A 24,008-nucleotide genomic window follows, 5' to 3' on the forward strand; every position below is an offset into this window, starting at 1 on the left:
ACACAATGACATGAGACAATGCAGTTATAGGTGTTAGGGGAGTTTTCCTGAAGTTCACTTTTAGGTAGGCTCTATAAAGCTATCCCTTGGTATACAGGTCCCCAACACTTAGTAGAAGTCTGTACTACCCAAATGATCTGGTAGAATGGCAGAGCAGAAAGGCTTATCTTCTGAGGATGTGCGCTGTAGTTAAGTACACTGAACCCAGTCAGTACAATAGTGCAAAGAAATGCTTGCACACAGTCATAATAAAATATACATTTATTTTATATACACAAGGCAGGTAAATAAATACTTTTATGCTAACCAATACACAGGAAATATCAACAATACTTTTCAAACATGGCTGCTTCAGTAGAGATGCTTGTGCTTACAATTGTTACAGAAAATGACACCAATGACAGTTCTACCACTTAACTTGTAGTGCTGGATACCCACATTTGTTAGAGAGAAATTATCGTTTCATTCATTTATGACGTCACACCGTCTGCAGGAAGGAAAAGGGTTATTCAACACTATTGGCAGTAAGATGTTTCTCAGCAACACTGTTCAAAGCTTCTAATGCTTTGGCAGCCCAATCCCTAACTATACAAGAGTACATCAAAGTTGGTGTAGGAGTGGAACAAAAGTCTTATGCGCATAAGAAAAGGCAAATACCCTTGGTCACTTAAATAACATACTTTAGCAAGATTACACAATGTATAGGAACCCTGCAAAGCACACCCTAAAGGAGCACAAACTGATAAGCCTAGGCCAGAGGTATTGGTGGACACCCAAACATCTTGTAATGCATCCTAGTCACACTGGAGGGACTATTTGGCTTGAGGCAAGTTCTACCTTGAGCCCCACAGTACCTTAGGTTAGATGAAGCAATGAAGCTGGATTCTTTCCTGTGCAGCAGCGGCGGAACTGATCTCCCGATTCCTCGGTCTGGTGATGAAAGGAAGGACTCTGAATGGGATGTCACAGCAGCAGTTGCGAGTAACGTCCCTCAGCAAGGATTTCTTCGGTCTCCCACGTCTGTCTACGGTTTTGGTGCCTTTTTATGAGCTCCAACAAAGGACTGTTATCGCCGGTCGATCTTCCTCGGTTCTTCAGTCCTGCACTCTGGTGAGGGGACTTGGATGAGTCCTCTGGAGGTCCAACTGGAGCTTACCAACATTCTAGGCAGATTTGTCCATGTAACTGTTAGGTAAGAATTGATGTAGTGACCCTGTGGGAGACTACACAACCCTTGTCTTCTTGATATTAGGTAACTCACCTTTTGGTATAGGCCTGTACTGCACAAGTTGATAGTGTCACTGAGCAGGGCTGTAGCAATGAAATCCACAAATACTAGTAACACATTCAAGGTTTTTGTTATGAATAAACAGTGGTTTTTAAATAAGCATTCTTTAAAAAGGGCAATATATGTAACAATCAAATACTTTAAAATACTTTTCCAAAATCAACACAAAGCTAGTAGGTACTCTTTAGAGATGCTTCTTACACACTTCCTACTAACTAGGACAGTAATGGCATTTATATATTACTAGTACACTTTGTAGATGCGGAGGGCTGTAGAAAGGAATGGTTAAGGGAAGGAAACAGGTTCTCAGAGAACGTGAGCACTTTATTCTCCCAATGAAGTCTAGCTAAAAACCTTTCCCAGCAATAATAGTTAAAAACCAAGTTATCACCTCTGAGGGACAGTAAATATCAGTCAAATGGACTAGAAGAGTCTGCAGGGAGCCAGGACAGCCAAAGTCAATGGAGCTGAGGCACTTCTTAGATAAGTCTTGCACAAAGTTGGAGAGTTTGTTGAAGAAAAATTACTGTAGGGTCACAAGCTGTTACACTTGTGAAGGGTAGAGCTGAAATAAACTCTAGCAAAGTAGCTACTGCAAGTCTCAACTGAGAAGAGCAAAGCTAAAGAAACTGAGATAAGTACCCCAAGTCTGAACAGTACCTTTGGTTAGAAGAGTGGTCCAGCTGGCTTCTGTCTGGTTGCAGTGATGCAGTTCCTGGGCCTCAGCCGTGGGCCTCAGTCATGGGGGGGCGGGGAGGGTCTTCTGGAGGATTCCTGCGGCAGCAATTCAGAAGTCGGCGGCAGCTACAGGTTCTTTTCAGCTCAGCAGCACTTTGCGGTTTCAGTGCTCGGTAAACCGCTCCACCGCGGATCTTGGGACATTGGTGAATACAGACTGTGGTACAAAATAGCACACAAGTTGATAGAAAACGTCCACTGCCACCAGCCATAACTATAGGGTTGTCACCATTACCAAAAAAGTCACAGGAGCAGAGAGAAGGGGATACTAAGCATCACTTTAGCACTCCACATAAGGTGGTGTGTGCTAATCTCTCGTAGGCTATAATTTTAGGAAGCATACTAAGTATCCTTTTATTAACAGTTGTTTTTAAGGACAGTCCAATAATATCAAAGGAGAACCCAAAGGGTTCCCAATAACACTGCACATAGGGTGCTGTGTGCTGCAAAAGTGTTGCACAGATGCATTTAATAGATATGGAAGAACCACAGTCCAGGTGAAGCTAACACAAGATGGACTCTTAACTAAATACATCCACACAGCCCCCAGAATAAAGCAAGGATGTGTCCTAGCCGCCACTCTTTTTAATTACTATATTAGGGAACTTAATAAACCTATTTATGCTGTAAGAGCATTTCCACCCAAACTCGCTCAACAGCCGGTTTCCCACTTATTATACGCTGATGACTTGGTGCTGTTTGACAGAACCCTAAAGGCCTACAAAGGCAACAAACAGCTCTGAGACGGTTTAAACGTCAATATAGCTGAATCAAATATCATCAAATTGCAATCAAGACCGCGGCTAGGGAAACGGCAAGGGTTCAAATGGACTATTCACAAAGAAACAGTAGAAATAACCAATAAATACAAATATCTGGGCCTCAATATAAATAATCATAAAACAGATATGGAGGAAAGCAGACTCCAATGGATCAGGTGAAACAAAAGAGCAGAGTTCCCAAAACATCAGAACAAATGAGAATGAATGAGGCGAAAAAGGCTCCGCTGATTCAGGAGAGAATGAAAAAGGTCCAGAAGTCCACCAACAAGTGCTGGCGGTCTCACTAGGAGAGAGAATTAAGGATAACACTGATGCATCTCACTAACAGTAGGCAATAGGTACAGGTTAACCTAGCTGTGGGCGGCTGTGCTCTTATGAAGGAAAGTTGCAGGAGTACATAAACCGATGATTCATTTCAACTGTCTTTTTTGATCTTTACTTTCTTTTTGGTGGACAGAGATTTCTCCCCAAGTCTCCTGGACATTATAACCCTTTATACCTTACTTCAGTTATATGGTACTGGGATGCAGGCCCTCGCTTGGAAAACCTTGCTAAGTGTAGCGTCTTGGGCACTGGGGTAGGTCGGGGCACAGAAGGGGCTTGCAAGGAAAGAAGTTAGGTTGGGAAGGGACAGGGGTCCAAAAGGCACAGCAAAAGGGTACGACAGCTGGTGGGAGTTTGTAGAGGACATAGTGGTTGGGAACAAAGGAAACGGGGAAAGGGGGAAGAGAGAGGGGAGATGGGGGGGAAACCCAGGGAGGCGGCAGGAGGAAAGAATGGCACCCAAGGATCAGGGGAGAGATAGATACCCGGGAACGAAAGGAAACCAGAGCAGAGGATAACAGCTCGGGGGAAAAGGGAGGATGAAGGCAACACCATAGGGGCAAGGGGGACCAAGCAAGAGGGAAGATTACAAGCCACCGGAGAAGTGACAACGGGTAAGGTCAGGATTCATGGGCAACGTCGGGGCAGGAGCAACTGGGGAAGATGACAAGAATCCAGGGGAAATGGGCTCTGGGGTAGGATAACAAGGTGCTTGGGTAACTGGGCAGGGCAGAGGAGGTACAGAAAAGGGGAATGAGTAACGTGTGTATGTACCTGGGGAGAGAAATGAGAAGAAAGAGTGTAAGGCACCTGGGATCAAGGAATGGGTGTGAGGGAGAGGAGTAGGAGGTGTAAGCGTGTAATACACCGGGCAGTGGGGAAATTAGGTTGGTAGACCAGAGACCGGGGAAAGGAAGATCCATGAAAGAGGACAAAGTACCGGGGCAATGTGTAAATGGGTTAGAATTGTTAGCAACCTGCTGGTCGCACGAGGAGACCACCTGGGGAAAGTACAAATCTAAGGGCACCAGCTCAGAGCAGAATTCTGAGACTGTACCGCAGAAACGGGACACCTGTAAGTTACCGCCTTCGTAACTACTTGATCCCGCTCAATCGGGCTTCAGGCCGCGCCATGGACCAGAAACCATTTTGATCTCGATCTGGGATGATCTCAAGGTTGCAGCAGACTTGAAGGGTTACGCAGCGCTGATTCTCCTTTGACATTGTTAACCATTCCATCCTCCTTGACGGTCTCCACTTACTAGGAATCCGAGGCTCGGCAATCAAGTTTTGTGCCCCCTTCCTCAACAACAGGAAACCAATCGCATTCCTCCCTTTTGTCTCAACCACTCGCACCATGAATACTGGAGTACCCCAAGGCGCCTGTCTCTCTGCTCTCCTTTTCAACCTCTATCTGACCACTCTACCAGGAATCATCCGCGCGCACAACATAACCTGCTACAAGTACGCCGACGATACCCAAATTATGCTAAGAATTCCCAATACAAGCTCCAACCCACATCCCGACCTTGAAGCTTGCCTCAGTGATATTGACCGATGGATGACAAGAAACCACCTTCTTCTGAACCCAGATAAAACTGAGCTCATGGTGTGCAGCAATACTGCCCTTCTCCCGCAACCACTCCCATGGCCCCCCTCTTTTACCTCCCTCCTCCCTCCAAAGAGAAGATTAAACTCCATCTCCCATCACGCACCCTAAGATCAAGCACTGCCCTCTTACTAGTGATTCCAGCCTCCAATTCAGCCAGGATTGGAGTGTCTGCCTTCTCAACCTTGGCTCCAACTCTGTGGCACTCACTCCCGCCACACATTCGATACAACGAAGACTACATGGCCTTCCGCAAAGCTCTACCTGATTAGGACCACCTAGGGCCGATGAAACCCAGGAACATAATGGGCCGCAACCTCAATGACATTGCAGGCTGTAATTACTTTCCAATGTAGACAAATGTTCGAGGAGATACCGAGCAAAGAGACCACAGAAAGTGACTAATAAGTCACCAAGACAGAATTAGGAAATGGATACCATAGATGGTAATCTTTGAATCCTGCAGGCACTAATATATGTAATTGCTGACTATCCGCCTCCTGAGTCTACTACACACGAGTTTTCTTGTCTTCACTATCTTTTAATTCAACACAATTATTTTAATTCACTGCTTTCTACTTCATTGGCCTGGGGTTCCACTTGTTCCAACTTTCCCCACAAGGACGTCTCATCCATGGGGATTTGTTTAAGTGCTGTCTTTGTTTTGCACTGCTTCGGTATTCAGATATCTTTGTCTTTTCATGTGCCTATCGGTACGCCCTGGGGCCCCCAATGGCTCTGGGTAGACTCACTGGTGTACTGAAGCATCTACGACCAGTGGCACGCTGCTGTAGTGAAGCTCCTGCTCCAGGACGTCCTGCTCTGCAGTACAGACATCCTTCCAGCTCTCTGGAAGCTCTGCCTTCACCCGCCAGTATGACTGCTGCCCCTCTGGACAGCCACGCTCCCGTTAGCCCCGCTGTGGCTGCAGTCTCTTTGGCGGATCTCCTTCCATGCCTATATTGTCACTTCTGGCCTTGCAAAGACCTTCAAGGCAGCACGCATTTCACAAGGCTGCGCAAATATCTGAAATAAATGTACTTTCCCATTCTCGTAAATACGAAATTGTCTGTTATTGGTATTATTCTGAAATATACTGAATGAATGACTATTATACAGAAACTTAAATGGTTAAGTAAGCAGGGCAAATAATTGACAGAAAATAGAAATGGGAGAGCTGTGCTGCTCACACCTTTTAATCGCCATTCTGTGCTTTCTTTGCACAGTTTTCAGTACTGTACACAATATGGTGGTCCCCTTTGCCCTATTGTAACGATATGAAACTAGTTTGCTTTACAAATATATGTGTACTTAAAGATGTTCATGCCTTTTTAACAGGATGTAGATATGATGGATCAAAACGGGATGACCCCATTAATGTGGGCAGCGTACAGGACTCACAGGTATGACTTATTTTACTGTTTTTCATTTTTAATACTATCAAGATGCGATGATTAATTTGAAGTATGGCATTTTTGAAAAAATGTTAGCATACAGAGCGGGGAGAGAAGCAGTTTAACCCCTACTTCCCCCCCCTGCCCCCGGGCTCCACATTGTCAGAAACTGGCACATGTTGCTGCCTCAGGAGGGCCTTTAGGCTGGAGAAAGTGTACTGGCAGTTAATCGCTCTGACACAAACAGCAGTAACGTGTTCATGCTTTTCTTCGTGTCTGGCAATGCTTGGCTAATGGGCAGCAGTTTACTTTAATGGCAGCAGCCACTTCCCATTTGGGGTGTTGCTGAAGGGACCTCCTCACCTTCAATGCTGTCGTGAGTCAGACCAAAATGTAGATGTTTTTGTTAGCAGCACCTTTCTTAGGGTTGAGTGTTTAGACACTTGGCAGTGATGGGACATTTCCAAATGAAAGACCACCCTCATCCCTCCCGTTACTTACCAAACCTGTGTCTGCTACCAAGACAATTAAAGTGAGTAACGCAATGATGCTTCTTTTAAATATTTTTATCGTTGGTGTCTACTAGCTTAACATACAAAAAATGGGTTTGCTTTTATGTGGAAAGTCCAATTTTCTTAACATCATGACTAATATGAAGCACGATGTTTGTGACAACAATATCTATACCCGGTTGTTGGGTAGCTTACTGTGCCAGTGCTAATTAAACACAATACAAGTGTGTGTATATAAAAATAATGTATTTGTTGCAACACTTGAGTCCTTCAGTACTGCATTGCAGTCCTAAGTCTTCCATGGGCCTTTTTAGAAAGCTGTCCTAAGCCAACATCATCCATATGGTGGCACGTGCTAATGGTTTCCCCGTGACCAGGGTTAGTCAAGGCGTAGCAAATTCCAAACAATTACAAATTACCCGTTTTTGAAAGTACAAGTTCTTATCTTATAAAGTCATTCAATATATCCTTACATTCTACATCATATTCCATTGGTCATCAATCTATCCTTGTATTGTTAATTCACAATCTAAAATTATAACTATTGGTTGGTCTGAATCTGTTACAATTGGTTTAAATACACGTCTGTTAATACATCATATTTGTTAGATATTAATTACTGTTTCACATCTAAATGTATTTGTACAAAATCCATTTATAGTGGGCCATTTTCCATATTACAAAGAAACCTGTAGAAATAAGTAAAAATGGGTAGAAAGGAAGAGGGGAGGAAGTAGGGTCGATCTATATGTCTTGTCATTCATAATTCCTAGATTGATTTGACTAAGGTGTTCAGGCAATCATTTTGCTAGCTTATTTAACAAACTAAAATGCGTCTCCAGACATCACCATTACTCTTGGGTGATTATAAATACATTTTGGATAGATGTATACCATTGAACGGCTGTTTCATGGTATCCGGCAAATGATTTTTGTTTAAAATGGGTCTGCCTAATTGCATTGATGTGTTTTAGAAAGGCAATTAATTTCATGCATGGCTATTGTTTGTGAGCTAAGCTCTCATACAGAGTTTATGCTATATATCTGCAAATTTGGGATTGAATACCTCTGTGATTCCTCAAAGTGTTGCGCTTTGCAAGGTCCTGGTTTTACAGGGGATGCGCCCCTATAGGTTCCTTGTTAAGGTTATCTGTGTAATAGAAATCTTATGTTGATACATGTTGCATGAGTATTATAAGTGCAGGAGAATATTCTCTTGCCTACTACATAATTGGGGTACAAATTTTATATATGTTGTTCAATTACCTTCTTAATATAAAGGATATCCTTCCATAAGGCAAGCTCTGTCTTTCAAAGTATTCTTTTCTTCTATTAATGTCCTGTAGGATAAGTAGAGAAGAGAAAGGGTCATGTCTATATCCCTGGGTGATAACCCAAATAATAAGGATTGAATAGCTGGGCCTGGTTTTATATTTTCTCGCCTTTTCTAGGCTGCTGCTGGGCTTCTTTCAGTATGGTGGTGCTCTGCGTGTGGGTGGGAGCACCACCATCTTGAAAGTAACTTTTATTGGTCTAATGTGATGTTGCGCTTTTAGCGACGTTGTGACGTCATTACTCTCATTTGCAGCCGCTTGTAGCGGCATTGTAATCATATCTAGCGCCCCTCAGTCAGATTGGATCGAAATAAGGTCAACATAGACACACAGAAAAATGAATATGTAGTCTTATTTCTTTGGGAGTGTGGTGCTATTTTATTTTTATTAATTTCTAACGCGCTTAATACCAGCAAGTGGGTTCTAAGTGCGGGATCGGGATTCAAACCTGTATTGGGCCTCTTTGCCTTGCCTCCAAGACAAACGTGTTGCCCCTGAGCTATCCTTCCTCATATATGCTTAACATACATGAGCTAATCTCATATGTTAAGCTTTGTGGGTTCCATATATTGTCAAATTAAATCGTGGTCCCTGCCTCAGCAAATGTGTTACGCTTTCCACTAAATTAGATGGCTAAAATATCTAGCAACAATTTATAGTTATTAAAAGACAGCTAGATGTTAGAGAGACATTTCTTAATTGTAGAGACCTCAAAGCACCATATTTCATATAACCGTGATTTTGCATGTCCTGCCCACCAGTAGGCACTATGTTGCTGGCATGATTCTGTTACTTAGCAGAACCAAGATCTCTTCCTAAGCAAATTAGTCCACTGAATAGGGTGGTTAAAGTATCAAATAGCATTTTATGAACCTTTAAGGAAAAGCCAGATGACGAAAGAGAAAGTTTCTTATATGAACCTTGTATTATATAGGGGTGCGCCTGTTAATCCTTGTAAAAAAAAATAGGTGTTATATAGTTGAATAATTCCCTTTGCTTATTGGAACCTAATGTCTATTTTGCCCTCACCCCTGCTTCAGCAAGATGATTGCACTGATCCCTTTGATGGAAGTCTGTAGTCTCTGATAGCAAATTATCATCAAAATGGGCTACAACCCTAGGAATGAAATTGAGCCCTAGCTTAATGGCAAACCAGAAACGGGGAGAACAGACCAGGATCACAACAGGGAAGCCAATAAACTGTTTGCAGGCAGTGCCATATCGGAATTAAAAACAAGAATCGGGGAACACCTCTAAATGTTAACCATGCCCGAACGAAAGACAGCACTGGCAGAACAGTGGCAAAAAGAACACTGTTTAGACAAAATGACACTACAATTTTTCCACATTAAATGCATCCAAATGGACCCAAGACTGGGGAAACTGGGAGAAAATACTACGACAAGAAGCTAAGTCAATCTTTATCTTGAGAACCATCACAGGAGGAGTCCACACAGACAACAAGCTGCATCACTATCTATGAAAACCTGTGAGACCATGGGTTGTAAATACATGACATGTTCATCTGTAAATATGAGAATACTAAAACAATACCAAAAATACCATATACAATGTACAACTCTTGAGAGGCTTCTGTAGTTGGACACAGTGGACAATGCTAATATGTAAATACAATATAAGGAATATACCTCATGTATAGGACTAAATACTGCTAGGTTCAGAATCGCAATACAACCATTCTAACATTCAAGGACTACACATGGCCAACGGACATAGGTTTTACAGTATGACATCCGGTCTATAATGAAACAAAACAAACACTTCTCAGTCTTTGGCTGTCCATTTTGATGATAATTTGCGATCAGAGACTACAGCCTTCCATCAAAATGATCAGTGCAATCATCTTGCTGAACCAGAGATCAGGGCAGAATATACATTACTAGGTTCCTGTAAGCAATGGAAATAATTAAACTACATGACACTTATCTTTTGAGAAGGATTAGCAGGAGCACCACTATATGATCTATGGTTCATATAAGAACCTTATTATATAAGAATCTTTCTCTATAGCCAACTGGCTTTCCTTAAAGGTTCATAAAATGCTGTTAGATATGCAGTCTCTGGACTTGAGACCAAGAATAAGTCTCACAGGCATGTTCTGGATGAGTTGCAGAGGGCAAAGAGTAGAGTTAGGCAGATTAAGAAAGAGGCTGTTGCAGTAGTCCAGCCTAGTGAGAACCAGGGCTTCACCCTCCACCTCCTCGCCACCTTTCGGCCCTGAAATCCCGTCACTGGATCCCAGTGGCTGCAAGGATCAAGTTCAAGACCCCCTGCATCGTCCACAGTGCTTTCTGGGGCCTGGGCCCGTGCTAGCTCCAACTCTCTTCCCAAGTACCTTCCTACTAGAGCCCTCTGCTCGTCTACTTCAAATTCTCTGCGGGTGAGTCCCTTTTCCAAGCAGAGATTGGTGGGTAGATCTCTCTCCTCTGCAGGTGCCTTCCTCTCGAACAGCCTCATTGGCGCTCTGTCTTGAGCCGGATCTCCTTAAGCTCCTCAAGACCTTCCTCTTCCCTCTTCTTCTCCCCTGCTAACCTTCCCTTCCACCTGCACCGTTCTGCTGACTGGCTGCTTGTTGTTCCCCCAAGTCTTACAGGACACCAGGCCCAACCTGTACAGTCCCCCTGCACTTGCCTGCTGGCCTTCCTGCACTGCCGCCTGGCCTCCCTTGCACTACCGGGGTGTGATTTCCCCTTGGAGTCCCAGCCTTCCTTACACTTAACTTGGTGCCCTGCTGCACTGGGTGCACTTCTCCCCATACCCTCACCCCTGCACTTCATGTCTACGCATTTTGATGATCTAAATGAAACGGGGCCTAGTAAAATAGTTTGTCTTGTCCTCCCTTGTTCCGCCTCCCTTGCCTGGTTGTGCCTTGAAACACATTGTGTATAGGTGCATTATACATGTATTTTTTTAAATATCAATCAATGTTAAGTAAAATCACTTGTTATGGCAACTCAGAACATTTTTGTAGGAATAAAAAGGGTTATTCAGCACCAGCAAAAGCAGTTCAATACTTTCAAAGTCTTGCAATAAGGCTTCAGTAGTCCATCCATACTATGTATGAGTTCTTCAAAGTCAGATTGGAAGGGAAACCGATAAGGCACAGCAGAAGATAAGGCAAAGTGCCTGAGGATTCATCGATTACAAGTATGATGCTTTTGAGGGTCAAAAAGGATTCACCGACCTTGGGAAATGCTCCCTATAGGTGCACAAGCATTAGGCCGTGGCAAATGGTATGGGTGAACACCCAAACACTGGAATCAGCACTCCAGCAACAAAGGAGTGACAAAATGGCTAGAGGTAAGTACTACCCCAAGTCCCACAGTACCTGAGGAGTGATGAAGATGCAGCTGGATTCTTCGATACAACCGCAGTGGACCCTGTTTCTTGCTTGTGGCAATGAAAGGAGGGATTCTGGAAGGGATGTCATAGCAGCAGTCAAGAGAAAGGACTTTCAGCAAAGGATTCTTTGTACTCCACATCGATCTGCTGTTTTGGTGCCTTTTTACAGACTCCCAAGCATGAACTTTTACCGCCCAGTCAATCCGCTTCGATTCTTAGGTCCTGTACTCTGGTGAGGGGATTTTCAGGTGGAGGATCTTGTCTCTGGAGGTCCAACTGAAGCTCAGCAAAATATTTTTTCATGGGAACTTGATGCACTGCAATTGGGTCGGAGGTCCCTTGTTATTGGCAGTTTGCAGCACAGCAAGGTCACAGTACGTTGGGGGATCGCTTGTTCTGCAGGTCATCCTATGGCTAGTTGGTCCCACCAGCCAAAGGGAAGGAGTAATCCTCTTCGGAGCTCCTCTGTCAATTAGAAAACTGGGTCAGGACAGGAGTGGTCTCTTGGCGTTTGCTGGAAGGGGGCTGCAAATGTATCTGGTTATCTTACTCTGATCTTCTGTTCCAGTGATCAACTTGCCTTCGGCCTCCGGAAACGCACCTTTTATCAGGATTTCACACTCATCCTGTGCACACTTTCCCTGCAGTTTACAGAAAGGGGTGGGTTGCTGTCTAATCTGGACAGCCAGCCCCCCCAGTGGGACCTGGTTTCTTTCAGGCCCACCAGAAGACTAAGGATTGCAGAGTTTCAGGATCCTCCCATGCTTCCTGTTCTCGTAGACACACTGGAGCCTCGACAGGCTACACAAAGGGTTCCCGCAGACGACCAAACTCAAATCCAGACCCTCCCTTCCCCTCCCATGATGGTAGGACGACGACCAAGCAACACACAAGAAATGGTGACAAAAGAAAGTTGGAACAAAGATGACCCTTCTGTGCATAGCCAGAGCGGGGGATAGAGCCTGCGAGCAAGAATAGCACAAAAGTCAGTAGAGCACGTCCAGTTCCACCAGCCATAACTGTAGGGTTGTTACTGTGACATAATTGTTACAGGAGCAGAGAGAAAGGGAATACTAGTTAACCCCTCAGCATTTCACATGGGGTGTGCTGAACTCTCAAAAGGAAAAACTAAGAAGGATCAAAAATAACCTAACCTTGAACAGTTATTAATGAAAATAAAAGAATATAAAAAGGAACCCAAAGGGCTTCCAGCAACACTGCACATTAGGGTGTGGTGTGCTGCAAAAAGGGAAACACAGATGCCTTAAAAAGGTATAGAGGAAAGCATGTCTCCATGAAATAAAGTAAAAACATTGAACGGGGTTCCCATGGTCAGAGCAAGACGAATGAATGAGGGGGAAAAAAGGCTCCCCTCATTCAGGAGAACAAGAAAAAGGTCCAGAAGTCCAGCAAAAATTGCTCAGGGTCTCAGAAGGAAAAAGGGATTAAGCATCAAACTTATAAATCGCCCTAGTACGGCTCTTGACCTTATCCGAGAAGTGGTGTCATCAGACCTTGGTCTGTGGATTTAAAAGAGGAATGTGAAAGCAGGCACAAGCAGAAAACCAGTCCAATGGTTAAAAAAAATAAATGTATACGAAATCTAACAAACCCCACCTCGATCAATGTTTGAATGTCCTATCAACAAAATTGATAAAGGTAAAGCACATAACATCAGAGTGCAAAATAAAGAACGGGTTTCAAATTTGACCAGTAGTGTAAACAAGCGACGAGGACGACGATGTGGTCTCTGATACGTTCACTTTAGTCGATCTTGCAAACCTTTCTACTTATACTATTGAAGATGAAGATTGGCAAAGCTCTGGTGAAGCAGAGCCAAACGACATTGAAACAAGTGATAAAGTTATGGAAGCCTCAATTGAGTCCAATAAAGAGAGAGATACTTCACCATGTGTTAAGTTTGGGGTTGAACTCGACAGCTTGATCTAAGTCGTTAATGGTAAGATTTCGCCACCCCCCAAAGAGATTGCTCCCACTTCATCGAAAGTTGTAACGAGTCCATCTCGAAATTGAACCCAAAATTCACCACGTCCCATGGGGAAAAGGATTGGTGCTAAAAATCCTCTGGTAAAAACTGACCATAGAGTTAAAACTCAGTCTTCCAGGAAATTACAACTTGAAAATCTCTTACGTGAAAAAATGAGGTAAATCTTAATCGACGTAACACAATGAAATTATTACATTATGGTCCTTCTTTGAGAACACAATCAAAACTGAAGACATCGGCATTGTGGAATATGTGTCAGAAAAATGATTGGACTGGGTGATTCTACATATTCGCAATTAGTTGAAAATGCTCCACAAGCCGCAAGAAATGAATTGTTAATGTTCGGTTATGAGCTGAGCAGATATTTAGAACCAGACAAGTGACAGCTGGAAAAAGGGTCAAATAGCTCGACCCAAAATGAAAACCGATATCGGTAAATGAACAAAAGGGACTTATTCTCAAGGAGAAATACGAGAGGAAAAGAGCTGACTGTACCGCTGAGAGATTGCTTGATAAGTCGCATACAACAAAGGACTGGAAAGAACGACGATTGCAACAATACTAGCGAACATCACCAGCAACCTTTTGGAGAGCATTCACTAATACCTTGGAATACACGTGGTTTCCTGCATCTATTTCAAGAAGATGAACTAAAGAAAGGGAATCACTCGATAACATGCCTCGAGGAAACGTGGTTGCGCGACTCGCCAGTCTGCGATGGAGATTTAGTGAAAAACACGACAGGCCGTCCATTCTCAGGCCTTTTAACCTTGGTAAAGAATACCTTAAATTAGTCTGTAATTAAATCTTCAAATCCAAACATATTTGTTCAAGGAACAATGATTCAATTCACCCATAAAAATAAGAGTAAAAGTGAGGAGATGCTGATTGTGAACACATACTGGAACCCTGCCAAAATAACTTCAGGAAAGTTCATAGCGTCGGTCATAACATTGATCGACTGTATGTTAGAATTTCACAATCCCCACATCATTGTGTGTGGTGACTTGAATTTTTCATGGGTTGATGAAAAGGGGCAAATAAAAATTTATAAAGGGAAATTTGAAAGAAGATTGTGGCCAAAAGTGAATGCAAGAATTAGCCACCAGGAACTGTGACATGTTGAATGGCCAGACAAGTGGCAATATTCCGGCTAGATACACATGGCAAAGAAACGGAAGCCACAAAACACTAGACTATATTTGGTCTTCAAGACATTTTTCACACAAAATCAAAAACCTGCCAATTTCGACACTGAAGAACAGCGACCACGGTGCAGTTAATTCTGACTTGGGAAGCTATTAAATCGTCCTCTGGAGACCGCAATGTTGAAGAATTGGAAATGAATCAAGGGTTAAATAGGTTAAGAATACGTCGTAAGGAAATCATTCAGTTAACTAAGAAGTTGACTGTTGATGAACCATGCAGTGGGATAACCATGGATTATAGTAACCTATTTTTGCAATTTAAAACAACGGTTAAAAGCTTCTGATTGGCTCACCCGATGTATAGAGATCCTTATATTAAGATGGTTTCTGAGCAGAAATAGAAAATGCAGCAGGATATATGGAAACTTGTCCTGCAATCGGATGAAAATGGTACCCGAGATTAAAAAAACGGTCAAAAATACCGTAACTGGCTGATTTCTTTTAGACTAATTCGCGATCAAGAGCGCGCATAAGGTATGTTAAATCTAATATGCGCATATAAGAGCAGAGAAACTTGGGCAATAATAAAAGATGGCGCCCTGACTCCGAAAGTGAACATGAGTAGTGAAGTAAGTGCCAGATCGTGGGTAAGACAATTTTCGAAAGTGTTCAAAAAACCGATGACTCAGGCTGTAAATTCAATCCCAGAGAAGTTGCATGGAAAGTATACTGCACCAAATAGGAAATGGATGATGCAATTTGAAAATTAAAGGACTCTGGTGCTGCTGGCCCGGATGGTTTAACGAACATAATGCTGAAGACCAATAAAGAGCAATGGGCCAAATTCATTGAAATACTCTTCAGGCAAATTTCCATGGCAATGACATTTCCTGTAACTTGCCAATCAGTGGTAGTAGTGCCGATCTTCAAAAAGGGAGATCGTGCTGACCCAACTAACTACCGTCCGATTGCCTTGTTAGATGTCATCGGCAAAATCAGTTGGTTAGGTAAGTACTAGCCAACCTTAAGGTTCTAGAGGCAGTTTCTTCGCACAGCAAGGCTTTTAAAGTTCAAAATGCAACCCTAGCTAAAGGGCAGTTTAGAGAGGCTCATAGTCTTGTAAAGCAGCAGAGCAATGAAAACTCCTGCATATTTTCTAGTCTTAAAGATGTAAGAGGATCACACAAATGTGGCGACCCTGTCAAAGGACTCGCTAAAGGGACACGAGCAGCAGCTTCGCTCAGAGCTAAGGGGGGGGGGCACCCTGGGCACCTCTAGGTGCACTCCAATGCTCTCAAGCTACCTTTCGAATTAAGGTAAGTCTTAGGACCCTTTTTCTGAAGTACAAATAAGGGCTTAGGAAAACCATTCAACTGAGACGGTATAAGACTCAACTCTTAGTATAAGGTTGTACCACCTGAGTATATGGTAACATAGACAGAGCAGCGAGGCCCATTTTAGGAGGGAGAGAGGGTTGTAAAATGGTACACAGAACTTGTAGTATACCGAGGGTTCAACAAAAGTATTGTAAAAAAGAAAGGTGTATTATAAATAGAGTTAGGCCAAGTTAAGTCTTGGGTAAGTACTTTGGCATAGAATCATAAACACATTATAAAAACACAAAACAATGCTTGGAGCTGCACAGACCATCGCATAAATCTCGTTCAGAATACTAAGAGTATTTATAGGGAAGTCGGACCTTATCAAACACATTTAGTATAGGACACACCTATTCCTGGGGAGTAAAACCACAAGTTACTTTTAGTAATACAAGGGTAGTAGACCCTAGCAGTTGTGCAGTGACGCTCGGTTAAGGAATCACATAGTAAACCAACCTGCAAGTATACTTTTCTGAATAGTGGAACACTCATTCAAGGGACAGTAGAAACCTATAACAATATTTAGGATAATGGTTATACTAGCTGGGTAATGTCATGATGCCTACCCCCGGAGCACCAGGCCAGGCCCAGCACCCCCGGAAGCAGGCATCATGCCCTCGGGTAAAAGCCCAGCGGCCCCTTGTAGGGGCTCTTTGGACTCAGTCCTGGCGCCTATGGCGCCAGGCTCATGTTGGACATCAGTCCTGGCGCCATAGGCGCCAGGCTCATAAAGGGAGGTGTTTTGTGCACTTACCTGATGCAGACCATGCTGCACGCTTCAGGCCTCCCTGAGACCTGAAAGGGACTATTTTTTTCATAGGGACTATTTTTTCACTCGGGCGTGGCCAGGGAAGGATACATACCTAGTTGGGGAAGGATACATACCTGGGACGACTTTGGAGGCTATTTAAGCCACGCCCAGACAGCAGCTCATGCTTCGCGTTGTTCTGCTTCCTGCAGCTTAATGCTCACCGTGTCTGCTCCTCCTCCTGGACTCCAGCCACGCCCGCCTCGAACCTGGAAGACCTGCAAGGAAGGAAGGAAGAGAAGAGAAAGGTGAAAACCAAGGACTATTTCAAACTTCTTACCTGCATCCGGAATCTTCTCGCCAGCATCCCTGAAGAAAGACTTCCATTTAAAAGCATTGCGCTGCTCGCTGCAGCGCCACGCTTCACTCACCTGTCCTCGAGACATCTCCCGGCTCCATTGCGGCTGTCAGCATCGGACGCCACATCTCTGCACCTAGGGGAGAGAGGAAGAAACAAAAGGTGAGCAGAAGGAACACAGAAGGAAAGCCTGATTAACAGCCATAATACTTACCGGCTTTTCTTCCACATTTCGGGTCGGCGCCGCCCCGTTGGCAGGTACCGTACCCCAGCCCCTATGGGGAAAGGACAAGAGACATTTCTGGGGAATGATGAGGGCATTTAGAGGGATCGACCTCATCACTACTCACCTCGGCAGTTTAACCCCTCGACGCATCGCCTTCATTCTGCACCTGAAATAAAGGACAGATCACAGGTTAGAAAGACAACATAAAGGGGGCCTCACTTGACCTTTGAACTTTCATACTTACGGCGCATCGCTCAGGAAAGTCAAGTGGATTTTGCCAGCGCCATTCTGAAAACCAGTGAAGTAACTGGACGAACGCGCGCCCCTGCACCAGAAGCAGGATGGAGAGTTCATCCTTCCAAACCATAAGGTGAGCTTAAACCGGGGTTTGGAGGAAGTTAGAGAGGAACGAAGGGGGAAAGGGGGGAGCTAGCACACTATTCTGCAGACTGTTAATCCCCTTTCTCATCTGCAGAAGGATATTCCTACGGGCCAGGCAAGCACGATTTGGAGGTCCTGTCCAATCGGTGTTCCGGGTCCTGCGCATCACGCTAGAAGAGGCCACAGCAATCCAGACTAGACCAGACCAGCGCCCCCGTGGGAACCAGGTGAGCGTTACAGGTAAGACCTTTTGGTGTAATATAAAATTACAGTTGCTTTTCAGCTCAGTGGAACACAGACTAAGGTACGCAAGAAATCTTTTCACTAATTTAGAGTTGCACCATTCAGACCATGGTTGGCTACGCCTATAGAACACTGTTTAAGAATGGCACACAGCTATTCCAGGCAGGTAAAACATTATAATATACTATTAGTTTTTCAGGTCGTTGGAACACACTCAGGTAAGCAATAACTTTCTAACTTATTTTAGGATGGCCCAAGGCAGACCAAGGTAAATAAAACCCATATACTTTTTAAAGGAGCCATCAGTAATTTAAAGGTAGGTATACATCCAAGTTTTAGAGTCTGTATGAAGCCGACCAGGGAAAGCATAACCCAATGTTACATTTCACAAATGACTGTTATTCCAGCTAGGTAACACCCAAGGCCGGCTTAGTCTATACAGCAGGTTGGGGGAAGCAAGACCCAGTTGGTGAACACTCATATTAATATTCTGAAAAAAAATAGTTAGGTGAAGCCAACAGCATTCCTTTTGGGAAGAGGCCCAATCAATTCACAGGTGAGTAAAATAACCTTGCATATACTTTTCAGAATGGCACAACACACATTCAAGTTAAGTAAGAACCTTTTGTAACTGCTCACTCAGTTACCAACTAACTCCTTCACAAGTAAGTATACTTCACAAGTAAGTATACTTTAAAACAATTGTTATATTTTTCAAGGCAGAATTATTTTCTTATCCAATTATTCCCTGTTCTATTGCGCAAGTTATCCTAGAGGCAGAAGAGGGACCCTAGTGACATATATGCCAGCTGTATGTAGGGTGAAATAGGGTTCAGTTGTAGAATAAGTCAGAGTGCATGTGGAAGACTGTTTAAACAAGTAAGTAGTTCACTTTAGCGTTAGTTAGGATCATAGGGTTTTCTGAGCAGAGACCCTAGGAGGATTCCAGCAGTGGGCCTGTGTGAACTTGATAATGATGTTAGTTATTTAGCTCCTTAATCCAAAGCGCAATGAGAGGATGGATGAGGGGTCTCCCAATCACAAATACTGCCAAGCTACACAAGAATAACAAAGGCTTAAGGTAAGTAAATACCCGAGCCAACACAGTACATCAGCACAGAATGCAAGTTGCAGCTGGAAGACTTCAGGATATGCAGTCAAAAACCTGGTCGATGTATTCCTTTGTCATGAAGACGGAAGACAATACTTTGGAAGGGATTTTCCAGCAAGGATCAATGGGAAGGCTCAAGGCAACAGCATGCTCTGAGAAACCTGAAGGTGTCACCCTGACTAGTCCCCGGGGATCTGTCATCCAGGTCGTCAGGACACGGTCATCGCTTTTGGATCCAGTTCCTGGGGGTGGGCTGTTAGGGAGACTTCTAAAAAATGTGCTAATTCCCTTCCACCTTCAAGATCCCCAGCTCTTTTTGCTGGACTTTGACTTTTTATCTCTCATGTATTTTTATTGTGATTTATTCTCTGTTTCTCTTTTAACCTTGAAGTCTGACAAACTCCATAGGCACCATCTTTTACACTGTGACACACAACAACTTCAGTGCATTGGCACAGGGAAGTCTTCGATTTCCCAAAGGTTTAAATACCTTCTCTTGGTGAAACTACTGTTTCCAAGAGCAGTGAAGTGAAATTGAATTTAATTACATTTTGTAGCTTTCTAGACCCAGCACACACTATCCCACCATAGGGTGCTGGAGGGTTACTTAGTATCCCCTTTGTCAAGTTTCTCATGTAACATGTTTGTTACTCTTTCTACAATGAATGGTTGGTGTTGGTGGCTTACTTTTTACGTTCACAGCCACGGTAAAGCACCCATGGGTGCCCATTTCGTCAAAATGGGCCGGTCTTCTTTTTTTGCCATTTCTTGCTGGAAAGGTCCTTCTTGAGACTTACTCTGCGTGCCAAACTAGGTTTGGGCCCTTTGTTAGTTTCGTCTTTAGCGGGATTCACAAGTGAAGCCCGCCTCTGGCTCCACTATGTCTGGCAGGGGCAGGAATTGAGGGAAGTGCCCCAAATCCCCTGTGCTTAATCCCCTTGGCTACAGGAATGCACCCAAAGGTTATTGGCCGGCTGGCTGTCCGGCAAGGAGAGCCATCCTGATGTGTGATTGACAGCTAAACTGGAATGAATGGGAGAAACCTGCATAAAAGGCAAGGCTTGGAAGACCGAGTTGACCACTGGACGAAGGAATCTGAAGAAGAACTTGGAAGAGACTCCTACTGCAACTCCTGGACCGTTGGTTTGCCCGGTGAAGCCCTGCTGCTGTGCTGAAGCTCCTAATTCACCTCGACTAGAGAAGCCCTGCAAAGGACTTCTCCCTTTTGTGTTGTGGGACCAATCCATGCCAAAGTAAGCCCGTCTAAACATCCTCTCGAAGCTGGTTGTATTTCCAATGCTGCTGCGGCTGGAACCGAAGTGCCAGAGAGAGGAACACCAGATTGTGTGTGTGTTGCTTTTAAGTCGGGCCCGAGTGCTAGGAAGATCCTCTGGACTTCCCTGATGCAGGACTGACCAAGCCTGAGCCACCTCAACAGAGTGCTGGACCCCAGAAGCAAGGAAATTCTCAAGTGGTATACGAGAACCAGACGCGAGGAGCTGAAACACCGAAGGACCGCTGAATTGAAGTTTGCCCATTGCTGCCGCTGACCTTCCCATTGCAGTGCAAGAGTCCCCAGAATTCCTCCCTCTTGTCCACGTGACTCAGGCCCAGCAACAACAGGATCTGCAGAGCTGTACAGGAACAGAAGCCAGCTGGAACCATTTCTTTTAACCAGAGGTACTGTAAAGTCTAAGAACTTAACCTCTTGTTGTGTGGCCTTACTTGCTCTCAGTTGAGACCTGTCTTGGTTACCTTGCAGAGTTTCTAAAGCTTTGCCCCTCACAAGCCTCCCAGCTTGTGGCCCTTCAAGTGTTCTATTTTTCTACAAACATTTCTAAAAACTTTGCAGGACTTTTTACCTACTTGCAAAGATCTTCCGCTCCTCTTGACATTGTGCAGTTAACATTGGTTGTCCTTGCTCCCCGAGAAACTCCTCTTTACCTCTGACATTGTGCTTTGGCCTTTCCCACAGGAAAGGTTTAATTTTTCTGCATTGAAAGGTATCGAAAGTACTTACCTATTTATGAATTATTTGTTAACCTTTTGTTTTATTCCTCTATTCTATCTTTTACACCAAATTCAGTATTCCTCTAAATGTACCAGTGAGAAATCGATGTCCACAGTGTCGTAGCTATTTAAGTCACCTGAGGGTGTAGGAAGTGTCTGTGTGCCACCCCAATGGGTAGCCTCTGATTTAGCGAAACATTGTGTTTTGAAGTGTATTGTGTTATATATATTGCTCCCTTCTGAAGAAGGCTTTACAACTGACAGTGAAATGCATTAATCATTGTTTTATCAACACACCTTGAGTGTAAGTGTTTATTTGAATAACTGCTACTGTGAAACTCTGTGTCACAACATTACTGCTCACATTGACCCCTCTTGAGATAAGCCTGGCTGCTCAGCCACTCTTCCAACCTCTGTAGTTAAGACTTATACCAAAGGTTGGGTCCCTATTGCCAGGAGGTCAAGGTTATTGTAGTGCACCCAAAGGGTACTGCATACAATCTTGCCTAACATGGACCAGTGAGGGAGGATCACCTGGATGTGGGCTCCTCTGGTAGTGGAAGCGGGACACCAACGGGTGAGATGTGGTATCCCCCGTCTATGATCTTTTCCCCAGCCTACCATGTAGGATATTCCAGCACTCTACTCTCCCACCCCCAGCCCCCTTTTCCAACACAAACACTTTCCCACACCACAAGACGGAATAACACCAGAGCTGTTTACCTGACATGTCCCAGCACAAGGGTCAGGCAACTGACCTGAATCACACACACCTGACAGCCCTTTTCCTTCCCCACCGGGATTCAAGTTGGAGCACAGGAGCACACTACAAGCAAGGCAAACTACATGATGAGCCAGCTATCCAAGCACAGCAGGGCAAGAGGAGGAGAAAGGCTGCAAGAATCGAAAGGGTGACCAGGAGAGAAGCGACATTGCCCTTTCCGACCCAGACCCTCAAAGCCTCCGTGGAAGGAATCGTAAGCCCGCGAATAGCCAGAGTGTGTTGCAGCAGATGTCAACGGTACACAGAGCATGCCTACGCTGATAAGCATCTCAGAGAGAGACGCCTGTTACTGTGGTACCGGTCTTGACTCCAGATACAAGAAAAGCCAAGCGGTTCATCACAGCCGTCGAGGCGAGAGCCGATAAGAAACCGAACTGTGTTGAACGAAAGTCGCAAAGTGGCAATTTAAGGAAAGTTCAAAGAACTGTTAACATTAAGGGAACACCAGCTGCAGGGGGGTCCCGCACTACGTGGGTGTTCACTCGAGAGACTCTGGTTAATCCAGAGGCTGTTGGAACTGCAGAAACCAGAAGCCGTAGGAGAGCTGCAAAGAACAGGTCAAAGTGTTCATACAGGGCACTAGCAAAACCCCCTGTATAGTCGAAAGCCTTTGACCCGCACATAATTGGAAAGCTAAGGGAGATGAATCCTGCATAGTGAGCGCAAGAGAAAGAACTATATGATTGGCAAATAATTGGCAAGAGTGAACCCGACAGAGGGATGCCGATAGAATGGGGCGAAGCCTGAAGTCCCAATGAACAGTGTGTTGACCAGAGTGAAGCCGGCAGAGGGAAGTTCACAGTGAACTGTTTAAAAAGGCATTAAGATTTGTGAAAGCCATAAGTGAAATTTATTTGGAAAGTCGTAGTGAACCCGACGGAGAGAGGCAAATATCCGAGAAGGGCCTGAGTCTGGAAGAGGGAGACCCAGGGGTGAAGAATTATCATCCTAAACTGTAAAAAGAGAGACACTTTTGTTTATTTTGAACCTGTCAGGCACTCGGAAGCAAGAGATTTACCAACTGGAGGTCCGGATATCGCTGAGAAGATTTTGTGAATCTGAGCCTGGAAGAAGGGGGATACAAGGGTGAAAGGTCCTCACCCAACGTCCATACAGAAATAAACTTGTTTATTATTTTGAACACACCAGGTCCTCAGCGGCAAGAGACTTTTTGGTGAAAAGAGACTTGGGTCCTGACAGCTGAGAGCGCAACTGTTGTCTTGTGCTGGGAAAAGCTCTAGCGTGTGCTGTGCTTAGGAGTCGCGCCTTGTCCCGTGCTCAAAACGTGGGGAAGGGAAAACCCTGGCTAACCACATCCTGACTTATCATTTGTGAACACTTCTTTCTTCTGAAGCTTATCCAACATTCTTTTTGTATTTAGTTGTAAGGATTGGCAATCGTTTTTCTTTTTTTTTTTTTTAGTAGAGGCCCTTTTATTTGACAAAGACGTCACTAGGTCTGCCTTATTATTTTTTGATGATCGTAGCTTACTCCCATCTTAGATTTACGTTTGGATTAGGCGTTTTTCCAACCTACTTATACAGTTTAATAAAAACTGTTGAACTGTGATCCCTTGTGTCTGTCTTTACTGTTGCCACCATCAGTTCCTTACAGTGCCCTTTTCAGAAGCCAGAAGACAGAATATGATTGGATTTGCGTCACTAATCTAGTCCAGCACTCTGGTGAGGGGACTTCAGGGACTGGAATCGTGTCTCTGGCGGTCCAGCAGGATGCCACCAAAGTTTCAGCTTGATTCAGAAGACCATGCTCTTCCCCAATGGCTCGAGGTCCCAGGGTATTGGGGTATTGCAGCCCGCTAGGTCGCATCACGATGTGGGATGGCTCAAAATGCAGGTGGGCTTCAGTCTAGTGGATTCCACCAGACTCTGGGTCATTGTTTCGGAGTCCCCAAGTCGCTTGGGAGGAAGGGTAACTGTAGGCTTTGGTTACACAGAAAGCTCTGTGGTCGCTGCAAATCTTCTCAGCTGTATTTTCTTCATCTTCCTCTTTGGATTCAGGTCCAGTGGTCCACTATCTCTTTAGCTTTCAGGATCAGACTTTTATGCAGGAACCCAGCCAATCAAATGGATGTGTAATATTCAAACTTGGTGGGGGGGGTTCCGAGCGGGGTCTGTTGGCAGTCCTTTCAGGACAGTCAGCCTCCCAGTTTGCACTGGATTCTAGCAGGCAGACAAAGGGCTGCAGCATTGGACTCCTCCCTCGCTTCCTGCCATCAGACTATCTGGAGCCTGGGCGGGCTTGACTGAG

General features: G+C 44.4%; 1 protein-coding gene across 1 annotated transcript in view; it reads left to right on the forward strand.

Annotated features, from left to right (window-relative positions):
• ZDHHC17 (zinc finger DHHC-type palmitoyltransferase 17) overlaps positions 1-24,008 on the forward strand; it is a 1,301,491-nt gene that overhangs the window by 309,496 nt on the left and 967,987 nt on the right. Inside the window, exon 6 of the mRNA XM_069629270.1 lies at positions 6,080-6,144. Within this exon, the coding sequence (XP_069485371.1) occupies positions 6,080-6,144 (65 nt within the window). The remainder of the gene's footprint in view (positions 1-6,079; positions 6,145-24,008) is intronic.

Source organism: Ambystoma mexicanum, chromosome 12 (assembly GCF_040938575.1).
Source record: "Ambystoma mexicanum isolate Mex_15411 chromosome 12, UKY_AmexF1_1, whole genome shotgun sequence".
Lineage (NCBI taxonomy): Eukaryota > Metazoa > Chordata > Amphibia > Caudata > Ambystomatidae > Ambystoma > Ambystoma mexicanum.